Genomic DNA, 16,522 nt, shown 5'->3' with positions numbered 1-16,522 from the left:
GTTTACAAATAATATTCCTTGGGGAATTTTGCTTTTCACCCACATTGGAGTAATCCAAATGGGCACGCCAATTGCACAACGGGTCTTCTTACAACCAAAATTCCTCTTTTACTCCTAAAAAGCTACATATGTGGATCAGAGGATTTTCTGTAGCTTTATGGAAAATCAGTGACCCCTCTATGGATGTACAGAAATGTTTTCCAGTCGTGCACAGGGCTCTCTGGATCCCAGCCTGACTTTTCTACAAAGTCTCCTGAACTGGATCCCAGCCTGACTTTTCTATAAAGTCTCCTGAACTGGAATTTGTTTTTAGACAATTGCAAGAAGCTGCTCAATGTATTTTCTGTGGTTTAGATAAAAGTGCCAAGTCAGAAAAAAAGGACATTCCCTGCATTCTCTAAAACAAAATAAATACAGAAGAGAAACCTAGATGAAAGATGGAACTGTTATCTATGGCTCTTGCCAGATTCTTTGGTTTTTTGGCAAATTCTGTTAAAGTTGGAAGAGTCAAAGAGCAGCAACCTTTTCCATTAAAATTTGCAGTATATATTTGGGTTTAGCATACCTTGTTTATACATTTTGAACCTTCAAAACTATCTATTTAAAAACGCTTTAATGATTCCTTCTGCATAAATTGGCTGCAGCTCCACTTATTTGAAATGGCTCATTTATCACTGAAAGAGCTGCAGGGCACAGCTTCTGTTGAACTGCTCCAACAAACCTACAGCTTAGTGGGACAGACTTCTTTTTAGAAGACTAAAAGATATTCAGAACATGCCAAGAAGAGGATGCCAACATACAGTTTTTTTTTCCAAATGTTCCTAAATTAAAAAGCTACCAAAGTGGAGACTAACAATAATAATAAAATCATCAGCGTTATTGTCCCTTGCTAGGGATTAGACTGGAAATAACATGTCTCACATATGCTGTTATTGCTGTTTACTTGAAACCTGCCCTCTAAGCCCTGCTTCAAAAAGGAAGCTGCTTTAAAGAGGACATCTAATACAAATGTTCTCCCCATAGAGTTACATCTGCAGTGGCCTATCTGCCTGCGTAAATCAGCTTTCAATCATACTTTATTAGCTTGTTTATTTATTAGAATAGTTTATATGGGTTAGGGTTTATATCCCATATCATATAAGTTTATGGGTTAGTTTATGGGTTAGTTTATATCCCATATCATATAAAATAATCCTGGGCAGCTAACAAATGGATATACAAATAATAAAATAGACAAGATTAAAAAAAACAACCACCTCTTAACATACCACCGATGCCGTAACACTATCACTCAGAAACAAAAATGCTGGTCTCACCTCCCATCCTGGCCCAACACTGGAGGGAAAAACCAGGCCTTAACAGCTTTCTTTCTGGAAGGCAAGGACAGTAGCCCTCCCCCCCCACCATCTCAAGGGAGAGGCTGTTCTATAGGGTAAGAGCAGCCAAGAAAAATAGTTACTTCCTCACTCTCACCAACATTTAATAGAGGGACAACATTTAATAGAGGGTACCTGGAGTGAGCCCACCCTATCCAATCTAGTGGAATCTTTTGTTGTAATCCAGTCTCCAGGTATATTATCATTACAAAAATTAATGATATATACTAAATGTACTAGTCAGCCTGTCAATGGAAATATTTGTGATAGCTGCAAAAACGAACTGAAACAGAGATGTCTACTCACAACATGACAGGTCTCATGAGGTGTTTGGTATGTCTGTACATGACCTTGAGAACTGATCTTTATCTATCTATCTATCTATCTATCTATCTATCTATCTATCTATCTATCTATCTATCTATCTTTATATATATCTATATCTATATCTATATATCTATATATCTATATATCTATATATCTATATATCTATATATCTATATCTATATATCTATATATAAAGAATTTTGATTATAAAAGTAAAATCTAATATAAACTAAACTTAAAGTGAAGAGAATAGAAGGAATAAAAGGTGCAAGGAAGAAGAAAAAAGAAACAAAAGCAAGAGAGAAAAGTAAGAATATGATGAAGAGAAAATAAATATATAAAGAAGTGACTTCCAATCTTCATCACAACAAGTATAAACAAATTTAGTAACTCTTCACCCCTCTAAAGGTTACAAACAATTATCTCTTCATTCCATATACCATCCCTTACCTATAGACAAATGCATAAAGCATCATCTTTTCAGTCCTGGTATCAGCAGAAAGTCCATAAAGAGTTGCCAGAAGTATCAGTATCAGAATTTTCAGTATTATCATTCTTATAACGTTTTGCATTTTATAGGCTTGAATTTTATCCTCTCCCTTTAGTCTTTAGTCCCCAATAGTGTCCAGTTTTTAAATCATGAAATTGCTTATCTCTGTTATGTCTTCCAAAAACCAAAATAGATCTATCTCCCACTAGAAGCTTTGGAATTATAATTAATTCCAAAATTTATTGTAAAAGTTTCAATATTCCAAATTTATCTGGACCCTTAGTCCATTTATAACTTTCTAAGATCAAAATCTTATTTAGCTTTTTACTGTTTATTTTAGATTCTTTAAGTTCTTAAGCTTATAATTAATTTTTCTTTTGTTAGTTGAAGATAGACTCACCCAATGAAGACTTTTCAAACTTCTTGTTCCGAAGTTATCTAATAGCTTTAAAATAGTTAATAGGCAATTTCTGAAAGTGATTACAAAGTGAGGTTTGTAAGGCTACACTTAGTGTCCATTAAAAGGCTACACTGTGGTTGAGAGCAAAATGGTTAATCCCTTTGTCTCCCGGTGCTCAAACCCAAAGGAACCACTGTCCTGTGGTCTCCTCATGAGGAGCAGCCTCCAGAGCAGATGTGGGCAATCTCTCATCCTCTCCTTATCCAGAGAGGTTCCAAAGAACTGGTCTACTCATCAGTTCCTTGGTATTTGCTGCAGTCCTTAGCTCCACTTTTGCAGAGCTGTCTTCAGTTCGTAATACCTCCCCCGGAAGTCCAATCTGGAGAGCTGATCTTGAATACTGAGAACAACTGAACTGATCTTGAACATTGAGAATAATTAATGGTTTAATTAAGCATGTGGTCAGTGATCACACTTGGTCAGTGACCATCAATCTGTTTCAGTCAATGTGGAGCACTGGGTTTGGATTAGAAAGATTTTCCTGCTCACTGAAGAAGCTTACTGAAGAACATGGGCACAGTGGTTTTGTCTGGGGAGAGGCAGATTTCAACTGCTAAGCAGCCACAAGCCATGATCCTCAACAACTACTAAACTAATCCCTATCCACAATGAACCTAGCAATAATGTGGATAACAACATATCAGTAATGGTATCAGGGTTAAAAGAAAGGAACTGAGTAGAGGAAGATAATCATGTAACAGCCAGTAGAGGAAGGATGAAAATCTAGGAGTAACATTCAAGGCAACCCACTGATTAGAAGAAGCACTAGTAAATTACCAAGAAGTTACCAAAAAAAAAAAAAAATCTTGCTGTAATACTTTGTACTGCTTTCCACTAAATTATAAATAATTGTGTTCTTAACTGTGCAACAGCTCCCCCCAAAAGTATAGGTTCTATATAACAATGAGGCAAAATTTCTCTTCCATCATCATTACTTTGGATATGAACTCAGGTAATACATGCAGATGGTATACTTTTGAGCAAAAATAAATTACAACATAGAAAGCAAAAACACTCTGAAGTTTAGCTTAATTTGTGATGACTGTCCCCAGCCAGACATAATGTTATCATGAAAACTACATGGAAATGATTTGCTACTGATTTCCCAGTCTAGCCTATAACCCTAGGATTTTCTGGTAGCCTCCCATCTAAGTACTAACCAGATACTACCCTGCTTAGTTTTTCTGAGAGAAGCCAAAGTCATTTGGTACTGCCACCTACTGAATCTTGAATCTCCAGAAGAGGTCAGCATAAGGCATAGTTAATTCTGTGTATAATTTGTATTACTATATTTTCATTGCTCTATCAATTCTTGCAGCCAACCATCGTACTGAATCACAGCCTGATGAAAGATAACTGTTACTTATAGATATTGCTAGTATGTAGGCCAGCAGCACCACTACCTACCCATTATTGTGCAATGCTCATAGTTAGTGGTACATTTTCACTGCAAAAAAAGGCTCCCCAAATTTAATATGCAGGATCCAACTGTGACTTTTTAAATCAAACAAAGAAGGTATGGAAGTATTGTCGAAGGCTTTCACGGCCGGAATACGATGGCTGGTGTGAGTCTTCCGGGCTGTGTGGCCATGTTCTGGAAGACAACACCAACAGCCACTATACCAGGCTATACCGGGAAGCCACTGAGATTCACAAACACCAACACAGTTTCAATAAAAAAGAGGAGAGTCTAAAAATCAACAAAACCTGGCTACCAATCCTGAAAAATACAGCCTGCAAAAGGTCAACGAACTCAGCTCAACCACCAGGATGCGTGAACAATTCACACAATGAACATGCTAATCACCCTCAGCAGCCACTTGTTAACAACTCAATAGAAAAAACCCTGCCTAACCCCCAGGAAGATACACACATATTCAGACACCAAAACAAGCAGCCACTCGTTAACCCCCCCCCACCCCCCCCACCCCCTTTCAGGCACCCTTGCTGATTATAAATACCCACAAAAGGGTCACATCATCCTGGGCACAGAGAGAACTGCTCCTGTCTGTGCTCCTGCTCTCTGAAGATGCCGGTCACAGATGCTGGCAAAACGTTAGGAAACAAAACTTCCAGAACACAGCCACACAGCCCGGAAGACCCACAGCAGCCAAGATATGGAAGTATTCAAATTAAACAGAGAATGTTACCCATATAAACAGGCCCATACATTCTAGAGTATTTGAAGTATATATTTAGGCTTGAGGACTTCCCGTGAGTGCCATGGGGAGTTGACGTCCTGCTGGTTATCAGGACCACATTTGCGAGGAGAATCGCGGCTGGATGCTGGATCCAGACCAGCAAAACCTCCCCATAAGAAGGAGAGATCATTGAGATTATCCACGTGACTCTGGACAGCTGCTCCTTGTGAGTAGACTGTGGAAACTGCTGTTTTGCGATTAGTTTATGAGTGGAGGAGCTCAGAGTTGGGATTTCATCAAGCTCACACTCACAAAGCAGCCTTTTACAGACATTAAGCTTGATCGAGCCTCATTTCTTAAACTTCTTTTTGGATTATAATTTTTTTGTTATTGTTGTTTACTAGAGAGACTATGATTCTTCGGGCCGGCAAGGTTTTATTTTATTCTTTGGGTGAGTTTCCTCCTCCTTAGAGGATGATGGTGTAAATTTGATTTTAAAAGCTTGGAAAATCTATGATTTCTTGGACTACGCAACAAAAGGGTGCTTATGGATTTTGGAAAGTTAACAATGGATTAAGGGGCCAGAGAGATTTGGAATTACAGCTTTGAATTGATTAGCAGATATTTTCTTGTGGGAAAATGGAGATTGCTTTTGTTTTGGCTTGTTCACCTTGAAGGTTGGATACTAGAGGGAGCTAGAGGATAAAGAATATGGAGCAGAAATCTATACTGCAAGTTTTTGAATATCTCTCTACCAAGCTTCTTGATAGAATGGATCAATTTCTTGGCAAAATGGGCAGAGTGTGTTGTGATGAAGTTATAGAACAACAAATTGCAATGGATGTTTATGAAATTACTTTGAAGGAAGACTTAAATGTAACACAAATGGATCGGATGAATGACTTATTCCCTAAAGGAATATACAGATATCAAACCAGGAAACTGAACTGACTTTTTTTCTTACTGGATATACAAAAGAGCTCTGTTAAGGTTTTGAAGGACTTTATTACAAGTGACAAGCAAAAGGATAAACTTTACTTATTGGATATACAAAATAAATTTGTTACAGTTTTGAAAGATTTTTGCCTTGAGACACAGATGACCAGCAAACTACCACTTGGACTTTGAAGGGGTTAAAAAATATTTTTAAAAATTCAGGGAAGGAATACAAGGTTGACTTGTTCGATCAGAGCTAAAAGAGGAAAATACTTATATCTGGTTCCCCTTACTAGACTTTTGCTGACAAAGAACGATTGATGAAGCATTTGGATTTTGTTTTTTTACTTAAGAGATGAGCTATGGGGAGAAGAAAGATTATGTTGCATTTAGAGATGGTGATAAGCGATTAAAATTGTCTTTTCTTGCTGGGGGGAAGGGGAAAGTTACTTCTTTTTCTTGTTTCTTACTTTTTTCTTTTCCACACACACCCTTTTTTTGTTTGTATTTTTCTGTTTGTATTTTTTATACTTTGTATTGGCTTTTATTTTTTTCATTTATAATTCTTAATAAAATTATTTGAAAAAAAGTATATATTTAGGCTTGACTAATTTCCACAAAATTAAAATATAGCTACTCTCATTCCCTAGCGAAACATACATAAGATTAGCCCAAACTTTAAAGATCACTTCTCAAACAATATGGAAAATTGCCATCCTATTGGTGTTAGAAACTGAATATTTTCAGGTTTAAAATGTTTTAAAAAACAGTTACATGCATACTATAAAAGCCCGTTTTTCTTACTGAAAAAAGGATAGAGAGACATATTCATTCTTTTGATTCTTCCAAAGCTGAGTGTTATGTGACATGATTTGAAGCCTTTCAGTCAATTATAAAATCCTCCTTAGTTCAACAGATGCAGAAGATTTTCAGTGGTAATTAATTATACCTATTCAAACATTTAAGTGGGATAATATTGCTGGGAGGCAAAGTACAGCATAGTTTAGCTAACTTAGAATTGAATGAGGAACTTTGAGTGACAGCAGGGTTGCATGTTTTTTTTTTTCTAGTTACGTGCAGAGAAATTAAAGAGGTAAAAGGATTTAATGAACTTCATGTTCTTTCACCACTTAAGCAGCAATCAACAAATTGAAGTCTGAGAGGGACATCAATGCCATTGGATCAAAAAACTATTTCTTTTTATCTTGAGAAGTAGAAGAAGAAACTATCTATATACTACTAAAATTCTCGCATCTATAACCTTCAACTGGCCAAAATGGTGCATCACAGGGCAACAATTTTTGAACCAAGGTACCTCAAATGGGCTAACTTACAGAATGTGTCCAAAATCTGGGACCCATTACTCCTGTGGGACTGAAATTTGTGGCCGCTTCAGCACTGCTGTGCTGCTGTGCCGCTGTGGTCAGCCCAGGTCATGTGATCATCACAGGTGTATCCCCAACCTCTTTCCTGCCTCCCTCTGTCCCCTACACCCAATTGGCTGGTAGCAAGGCCCAACAGGCAAGTGGCAATTGGCTGCTTTGGAAACAAGGCAGAAATCTGAAATCTCTAAATGGCAGTGGGCATTGAGGGAAGGATGTGGGAGCAACTTGGATGCCTGCTGGTGAGATAGAGCTAGCTGGGGGGTGCCAGTGGTTGATGGATGAGCCCTCTTTCTCCCTTGAGGGAGGGTGCCATGGGGACACACCAGAATGGGAAGCAGGGGTGCAGTTTTCCTCACGGTCCGCAGCTCCCTTTGTTCCACCTCCCCCCAGCAAAGTGGCAGGCAATTCTGTGGGTCAGCCTAGGAGGAGGAGGAGGAGGAGGAGGAGGCTTCACTGGGGCTCTACTGAGGGTCATGAAGGGAGGGCAAATGGTGCAAGCCTATATTATACGGAAGGAAGGAAGGAAGGAAGGAAGGAAGGAAGGAAGGAAGGAAGGAAGGAAGGAAGGAAGGAAGGAAGGAAGGAAGGAAGGAAGGAAGATTTCTGATGCTCCCTGCTAGCTTCCCCCAAGCAAAGTCAATGGGGAAGCTGGCGGCAAGCTATAAGTCGTTAACACTCCCACTGCTTTTTTGCCCTTGGTCATTCTGTTTCTCCGTTTATGTAAGGAAATATCTCTGAAACTATGACCCAGTGGGTCACAGGTTGTCTAATTTACAACAGAGAATAAATACAATAATAATAATCACCACCATAGGGAAAAATGGAATATAAAATATATAACTACCAAAGGCTTGTACATAAAAAATAATTAAATTATTAAGTAGAAAATGCCAAGTAGAAAAGGATAGGCACAAAGGGAGAGCATTCTGTAAGTGCCTGGGATAACTGTGGTCACCAAGCAAGAATATTGTGTAACTTGAATTCCATTGTAGAGAAGGCCATTTCTGATAGCCGTTCACCTAAATGCATTGGACCCCCAAAGATGAATGAAAGAGCTAGCTAGGCCCTTGTGGGAGGGGATATTTTAGAATCAATACTCAGATCTTAAAATAATACTAATTCTTTGAACTAGTCCTAGAAAAGGACTGGGAGCCAGCCAGCACAGCTTATAAAGTTCTAGCATCATACAAATACACTGATCAGTCTAAGTTAGCAACCTAATAGCTTTAGTGTAGCTTACTGCAGTTTTCAAACTATTTTTAATTATTTGTTCACTTACAATATATTAAAGAAATCCCACCAAGAGATAATCAGAACATGAATAAATGATGCTGGCGCTCTCTCTCTCTCTCTCTCTCTCTCTCTCTCTCTCTCTCTATCTTACCTTTACTACTCCGTTTTCATGCATGGTAATGCAATTGTTGGGATCCTCTGACAGTTGATAGAGTGCTTGTGCAGTAGCTCGGTGAACTTCTGGGTCACTTGATTTCAGGTAACGTACCAAAGGAGCAACAGCTTTGGTATCCCCAAAGCCAATCCTGTTACTTCCCCACATACAGCAGCGAGAAATGGCCTCAGCTAAATGACGTCTTAATTTGTCATTGTTCTAAGCAAAAAGGAAAAATAAGTTATCATAAAAATGCATTCCCTGACTTCTTAATGGAAGATACTTCATATGACGGAGACTATTAAAAATGTAATGAATGGAGCTTAATGAGAAAAAGGATTGGCTTCTTTGTCCTCACTGCTTTATTGTTAATTTACATCAGTTTATTAAAAAAATATTTTGGATCTCCGAACAACTGTATTTTTATCAGAATATCCAGATTCTGAAATCTAGTTTCACTTTTCCTCCATGATACCAGAAAATGAGTATTTTTCAACTGCAAGAAATGTAAAAGATGACATGATAAAGTGCATTCCAGAATACTAGCAGCAACAACAAAATTTTACTTACTGTGTTTGCTAATTTGGATAATAAAGGAACAACACCATGATCTGTTATAACAGCTAAATTCTCTTCATCTTTTGCTATGTTGGTGATAGCAGCACACACACTTGCCAAAACTTCTTTACTGTCCGATTTTAAAAGATTAACTATTAGTTCCAAACCACCAACAAATGAACGAACCATTTCACCAGCATCCTAAGTAAAAACAAGACAAATTATGTAACTTTATTTCTGTGAACAATTTTCAAAATTATAACTAGATCTCAGCAATTAGGAATTATAGAAATATCTATATAGGTTACCAAGTTTTTCTAGCATCACAGCAGAAATCACTGTTTTCTAGCCCCAAAAGTATAATAGCTCTATGTACTTCAGAATCATATCTCTGAGTTGCATGTGATTTTTGAGACCAAATCATTACCAGCTATTGCTTTTCAAATGAATACCATGATATACATACTTATCTGCCAAAATTTTAAAGTGTGATATCTCTTTCATGTTTCAGAATCACACTCTCATTTTAGTCTGAACTCACATAAACTAAATGCTGCTCTGAAAAGGCACGGTGTTTATAAACATTATACCCTTACAGATAAAAGCCTACCAAAAAAAAATCAGTAGTATTTTCCATTTAGAGCATCTTAGAAAGCTTAAGACGTCAAAGCCAATTTATCAACTCTGGTTGCTTTTGCCCAAAAATGTGATGGTGTGGCTGTGCAAATAAACTTGAGTTACCAAGAGTCCTCTGTGGACTGCGATTTCTTCTGGAGAACTTGTCCAATTCCATTGCTTACCATTTTAAAGAAAACCCAATTTATAAAGTCCATTTATAGGAAGATAGGAAGAAGGAGAAAATTCAGTATGTCTCTTCTGCATTTCATAAAACACTGCTATATATGAGAAGGAACTAATAACATAAAGTAAGTAATGAATATATGAGCCAACTATATTGGAAAAGAATATATACATCCGAGGGATGGACAACTTCTACATTCTTTGAAGGCATGTAATTCTGAGGCAATATTCTGGTAGTCCAGACTGATGCCATGCATAATATCACCTATCTGTAAAGACTTCACTATTATGGAATATTAATACATATGATTTAATACTAATGCAAACATTATGGTAAATGTATGTAAAATTATAGGGAAATATTTTATAAGTTTCATTAAGATTTAGTGTAGCTGCCACAGATCAGAACAAAACATTTTATTGGGCCTATGGGCCCACAGACAATAACTTCTTGTCCCTAAAATATTACTGTTGAATAGCAACAGCTAAAAATGAATACACTAGTTTTGTTAATTTAATTCATCCATAGTCTGTCACAGCTTGCAAAAGCTAAAACCAATTATGCACAGAAAAGGCTACAAAACAGAGTTAATCTGAGATATATATCTATCATTTTATCATTGGTTCAATTTATCATATATTTATTTTAGTTATTTCTGTATGTTCTAAGTCTCTGGAAGAGCTTAGAATTTCAATTTTAAGCAAACCAATATCTTCTTCAGTTATAAACTTGACTTAAGGGTTTTTCAATTAAGAAGGTAAGAAGACTATCATGGTAACGATCAATCATGAAACTTAAGTTTACAGACTTTAATTTATTAAAATCAAGTTTAGCTATACTTATTGCTTCAAAACATCTTTTTAATGTTTTAAAATAAAAAATATTTTTCAATTATTTTCACATACTAAGGGGTAGTTCAGACATTTACATCAGTCCCCAAGTAATTTCTTTTTACTTAGTTTGTCAGTTGTCTGTGAATGCTTTATATCTACTGAACTTGAAAATGTAGGGATAATTTGCAGAATCCTAAAGAATGCACAATAGATTTTTTTTATGGTGTGATTCTGATAAAACCAGGGAAATTAACACAAAAATACTGGCAACTGAAATATGTATACTAAAAATTACCATAAGCATTACACTCCTCTAATATCTATGGGGACGAACAGACTATTTCTAACAATAGTGAGAGGGTAAGAAGAGATTTGGTGGTGAGCTAATGTTTATCAAATAAGAAGAACGGAAGACCTAAGCCTGGCAAGATGCTACTTAAAAACTTTAAATACAATGGGAGTCACATGTGGATGGCAAACAAGGAGCAGAATTGATATTCTGAAAACTCTGTCAGAAGAAACATACAAATGAAGAGAAAGTACTGTATCTATATTATATACAGTAATAAGAATCACCTGCTCTGCTTAGAACAATCATACTGTACTGCTTTCTTTCAAGGGAAGCATGGTTCTATAAGATTCCAAGAGCCCAATGAAAGGTTAGTGGTCCTGATATTGTAGTTCCTTCATGAATCATCTGAATGGTTGTCTGCTCACAAACAAAAACATAGTTCGGGCTGCCCCTAACTTCACTGTAGGTTTAGCATATACGCTTTTAATAATTTAAATAGCTGAAATGTGTATTTCTTTCATAAGGTTTAGTTAATCAGGTTACATGGTAGGATCATTACGTGCTCTGTCAATTACATGTGTTCAGGCCATCAAACATAGCTCCTCTTACTGCATATTAGAAGTTCATTCATAGCTTTTTGTGTTAAAAGAAGTACTGAAGAGCCATAAAGTTAAACAAACTAAGAAAGTGTAAAGAATTATTTTCTATTTGCAGGTTGTGGTGAATTTCTTGGTCTCTTGAATAAAGGTTTTTGTTTATTAAAGTTCACCAGATTGCTATTCACATTCTGTGCAATTAAAAGTGCCCGAATCATTTTGGATCCTATCAGTCTTTGTTTGGGACCAACATGGCAACCCTGCTTCAAACAAGGAAGACTTTGTAATCGCTGAATGTTTTTTTATGTTTACATTATTCACCACAGGGAATAAAGTAGTATCATGACTAGAAAATGACTTTCCAATATCAACAGAGCTCAGAACACTTTTCACTGCAATTCTTCATAATTATTTGCTTAGATTGGCTAATATACTTCCACTCTGTCACAGCAATTACTTCTGCCGTTATGGTTTGTAGCTATTGAATTAACCGGCTAATTAATCTAAATCTACTTCTGTTAAGAGGATTCTGTTGCCTCAATACTGCTCTTTAAACACACACACACACACAGAGATTAGTTTTGATATATACCTTACCAATGATTGCAAAAAAACAATCATTACCACCATGCAGGAATAACACTTGCCATAATGTATAGAACTGCTTTTCTGTTGCCGATGCAGCATGCCATTTACTTCCTCAGTGCCCCAATGCAGGCAGCCAAGGCACACCTGGATCTGGCTGTGATGAAAGAGGAAAGCTTCCTCATAAACACACAGTGTCATTTATTATAACTCAGGCTCTATTCCATAGCTTGACATTAAGGAAGTGACGCTGCAAATTGTCTGACTTAATCTTAACATCCAGTAACTTTCACAAGTCAACTCTGCAACTTTCCATGCTTTGGCCTAGTGGTTAAGGCACCAGGCTAGAAAGCAGGAGACGGTGAGTTCTAGTGTCGCCTTAAGGCATGGAAGCCAGTTGGGTGACTGAGTCACTCTCTCTCAGTCCAACTCACCTCACAGGGTTATTGTTGTGGGGAAAATAGGAGGAGGAAGGAGTATTAGGTATGTTCACTGCCTTGAGTTATTTATAAAAAGAAGGAAGGCGGGATTAAAAAAAATCTAAAAAAAAAAATCTATATAATCCTGCATTCAAGACTTCGGGTTTTACCAGTTCAATACTACTGTGTAGGATTGTAAATAAAATCTTCTAGAGATGTTCATTTTCAAATATGAATCAAGAGTATGATAATTACATAGACTAAAAGGAGGCACAAATGGGGACACGTATAGATCTACTGACTCCAGTAATGTCCCACGGAACTGTCTGCACATCCTAAATTCTTTAAAACTTCAAAGAAAATTAATAGGGTGGTTCTGTTACAGTTACACCATTTGATACAGCGTAAAAGCAAGCTTCGTTTTTCCTTCCTGTTACTTAGAAAATATGTCCCTCTGCTGTTACTAGTATCCTCCTAGCACCTTGACTCCCTCCTGCCTAAGGTAGGGTAGGACAGTATCAGAAATGGCAGAATTGATTGCAAATATAAGTAGCTTTCCTGTATTAATATAGAAGACATATAGATTTTACTCTCTATTTAGCAGATATGGGATACTGGAAAGTATAAACATCTCAGAGAGGGGTTTTTTTTCATGTGCCACAGGGACTGTGCCACAAGTATATGGTTCCTGTGGTGTGTTCCAGCCCTTTGAGCTCGCTCCCGGGCCCCAGATGGCAGACCTTCAAGGCCCTGGGTTGTCAGCTGCTGCTGTTGCTGAACGCCAAGTCAGTCTGCAATAAGGCCACCCTCATTCACGACTTGTTTGTTGATGAAAAGGCTGACCTGGTGTGTATTACCGAGACCTGACTGGGACAGGAGGGAGGGGTTCCTCTCTCTGAGATGTGCCCACGGTTCCCAGAACTCTCTGTGGTATATGGAGGAACTAAGGGAATTAAAGAGGGCTAAGAGACACCTAGAGCACTGCTGGGGATCAACACAGAGTGAAGACGATTGAACATGAGCTAGAGGCACTATTAGAGCCTATCTTGTGGCGGTAAGGACGGTGAAACATAATTATTTCTCCACCCTTATCGCATCCGCAGATACAGTAGTTGCCTAGTGGCCCTGTTTTGGGTGACCTGGTCCCTCCTTGGTAGGAGTAATACTGGGATCCATCTACAGGGTCACTGAAAGGAATATGCTGCGCATCTAGCAGATAGAATAGCTCATATTCGCGCTACATTGGACTCCAGCCTTTGGGCAGAACCAGTGGAGGTTATGGGAGCTAAGTCCTGCATGGTTATCTGGGGGGAGTTTGATCTTGTTAAACCTGAGGAAGTGATCAGGGCTCTTGTAGCTGCTAGTTCAACCACTTCTGTGTTAGATCCGTCCCCTTCCTGGTTGGTCAAGGCTGCCCAGGAATGGATGGGTCATTGGGTATGGGTGGTGGTTAATTCGTCCTTGAGGGAGAGGGCGGTCTCGCTGGCTCTTAAGGAGGCAGTGCCATCTCCTCAAGGGGCCATCGCTTGACCCAACTAGTTTCGGTCCAGTCTCCAACCTCCCCATTTTAGGGAAGGTTGTGGAGAAAGTGGTTGCGTGGCAGCTTCAAAGGACCCTGAATGAAGTGGATTATTTGGATCCCTTTCAGTCAGGGTTCAGGCCAATTATGGGACTGAGACAGCATTGGTGCCCTTGGATGACCTCTGGCATTGGTACTCTTGGATGACCTCTGGCAGGAGCGGGATGGGGGTAGTACATCCATCCTAGCTCTTCTTGACTTTGGTCATGGTATCCTTCTGGACCAGCTTTGGGAGTTGGGGGTGGGTGGCACTGTGTTGCACTGGTTCTCCTCCATCCTCTGGGGTCGGTTTCAGTCGATGTTGATGGGGGGGGGAGAGGTCTAGTCTGCATCCCCTACTTTGTGGAGTGCCCAAGGGCTCAGTCCTCTCTCCTCTCTTAATTAATATCTACATGAGGCTGCTAGGTGAGGTGATCCAACGGTTTGGGGTAAGATATCATCAATATGCTGATGATACCCAGCTTTATAGCTCTACCCCAGGCCGCCTGAGTGATGCCGTGGGTGTCCTGTCCCAGTACCTGGAAGCTGTAGGGGCCTGGATGGGGTACAATGGGCTTTGACTCAACCCAAACAAGAGTGGCTTTGGGTATTTGGGCTTTTAGCCCCAGATGTAGTGGCACTACCCCAGATGGACCCAATGCGCAATCTGGGGGACTCATTGCTCCCACTAGAAGAGCAGGTAGCAGCCGCAGCTAGGAGGGCCTTTGCACATCTTGGGGTTGTGTGCCAGTTGCACCCATTCCTGGACCAGGAGGCTCTGCTCAGTCACTCATGCCCTTGTGACCTCCCATCTGGATTACTGCAGCATGCTGTACATGAGGCTGCCCTTGAAGAGCATTCAGAAGCTTCAACTGGTGCAGAACGCAGCTGCATGGGTAGTAAATGGTGTCAGATATTCAACACATGTAACACCACTGCTTCATGAGCTGTGGTGGTTGACAGTATGTTTCCGGGTGCAATTCAAGGTACTGGTTGTTATCTTTAAAGCCCTTCATGGCTTGTGACCGGGTTACCTGAGGGAATGTCCCCTCCCAATTGTTTCTACCCATCCAATTCGATCTGACAGGTTGGACATGCTACGGGTTCTGTCAGCTAAGGAGGCATGCCATTTCTGCCATCTCCCCTGCCCTCTGGAGCATTCTCCCTCCAGAGATTAAGATGTCCCTGACCCTGTTGGCCTTTCATAAGGCCTTGAAGACCTGGTTATGTGCCCGGGCATGGGCCCTGAGAGTGTTAAGGGCCCCATTTCCTGGCTTTATTGATACCTAAGGCTATAATTTTCTCGGCATCTCTCTCTCTCTCTATTTATTTTTGTACAAATGTTTGTATTGGTTTTAACTGTTTTTATGATTGTTCGCCACCCAGAGTCACTTGTCTGAGATGGGCAGCTATAGAAATGGAATAAAATGAACAAACAAACAAACATCCTATTCCTTGCTTATGCAGCAATTCAGAGCTCTAAAAAGTAAAGAATATCATACAAAAAGCATGGGGAAACTTTAAAAAATACACATGCTTTAAGAAAGGGATAAATAACATAAAAGGGGTGAGGCTTGGATTGTGTTTGCCACAACCTCCTTCTTGCCCCTGTTGAACCCCACTGTTGATGCTGTTGACCTTACCATTATCAAAAGCAAGTCTTTAAAATGATATTTTTTAAAGAAAGAGCAAATTTATCATCTTGTTCATCAAGAAAATCAATCCTTTCCTTTTTTGTACTATCATGGAGAATTTGATAGAACCCAGGTTTAGGTTTCAATAGTTCTATAATGTTTGACTCAATGGGTAATGCCCATAGAAAGCAAATTGCCTATTCCTATCTAAGATTAGTTGTAATTCCTAAGTAATAAGACAAGCAAACCCAGTGATAAACTCCTGTGTTTCCCAGCAGACGTTTTGAGAAAGAGGTCTTCACCTTAAAAGATACAATTTTCATGCTCTAGCCTCCTTTTCCAAATTCTGGACCCTTCCATAAGACAAGGGTAGTGCTGATCCAAATTGGTATGACAGTTGCATGTTCTCTTTTCAGAAGTTAATGAGGTTCAAAGGAAACATAGCGAAGCTAAATTTGCTGCATTTCCTCACAATGTGGGACAGGCAGTTCTTTACTGGCAAGAACTCCCACCTCATCCCATCTCCAGGGATTTCCCCTCCCCTCCTGAGCACAATGCCATGGCACCTTCAATTATTTCCTCTTTGCTTTTCCTCTGCATATCTGCCCCTCCTCCTCCTCCTCCTCCTTCGGTCATCTTGTAAAGCAAATGAAGTGAGGGAGGAGCAAGGAAGGGGGCGGGGCATCTAGCCACTGTTTTCCCACATTGGACAGTTGGAGCAAGTGCTGGCCAGCTCAAGGAGG

At 39.2% G+C, this 16,522-nt stretch overlaps 1 protein-coding gene across 1 annotated transcript in view; it reads right to left on the bottom strand.

Annotated features, from left to right (window-relative positions):
* The window catches only part of ODAD2 (outer dynein arm docking complex subunit 2), a 78,227-nt gene that overhangs the window by 11,253 nt on the left and 50,452 nt on the right, over positions 1–16,522 (bottom strand). The window contains exons 18-19 of the mRNA XM_007420776.2: positions 9,073–9,261; positions 8,500–8,721 (exon numbers count right to left, since the gene is read on the bottom strand). Coding sequence (XP_007420838.1) covers positions 8,500–8,721; positions 9,073–9,261 — 411 coding nt within the window. The remainder of the gene's footprint in view (positions 1–8,499; positions 8,722–9,072; positions 9,262–16,522) is intronic.

This window comes from Python bivittatus, unplaced genomic scaffold (genome assembly GCF_059951505.1).
Source record: "Python bivittatus isolate LINGU-HERP-01145 unplaced genomic scaffold, Pbiv_v1 ctg000610_np1212, whole genome shotgun sequence".
Classification (NCBI taxonomy): Eukaryota; Metazoa; Chordata; class Lepidosauria; order Squamata; family Pythonidae; genus Python; species Python bivittatus.
This window is presented reverse-complemented; position numbering and strand designations above follow the sequence as displayed.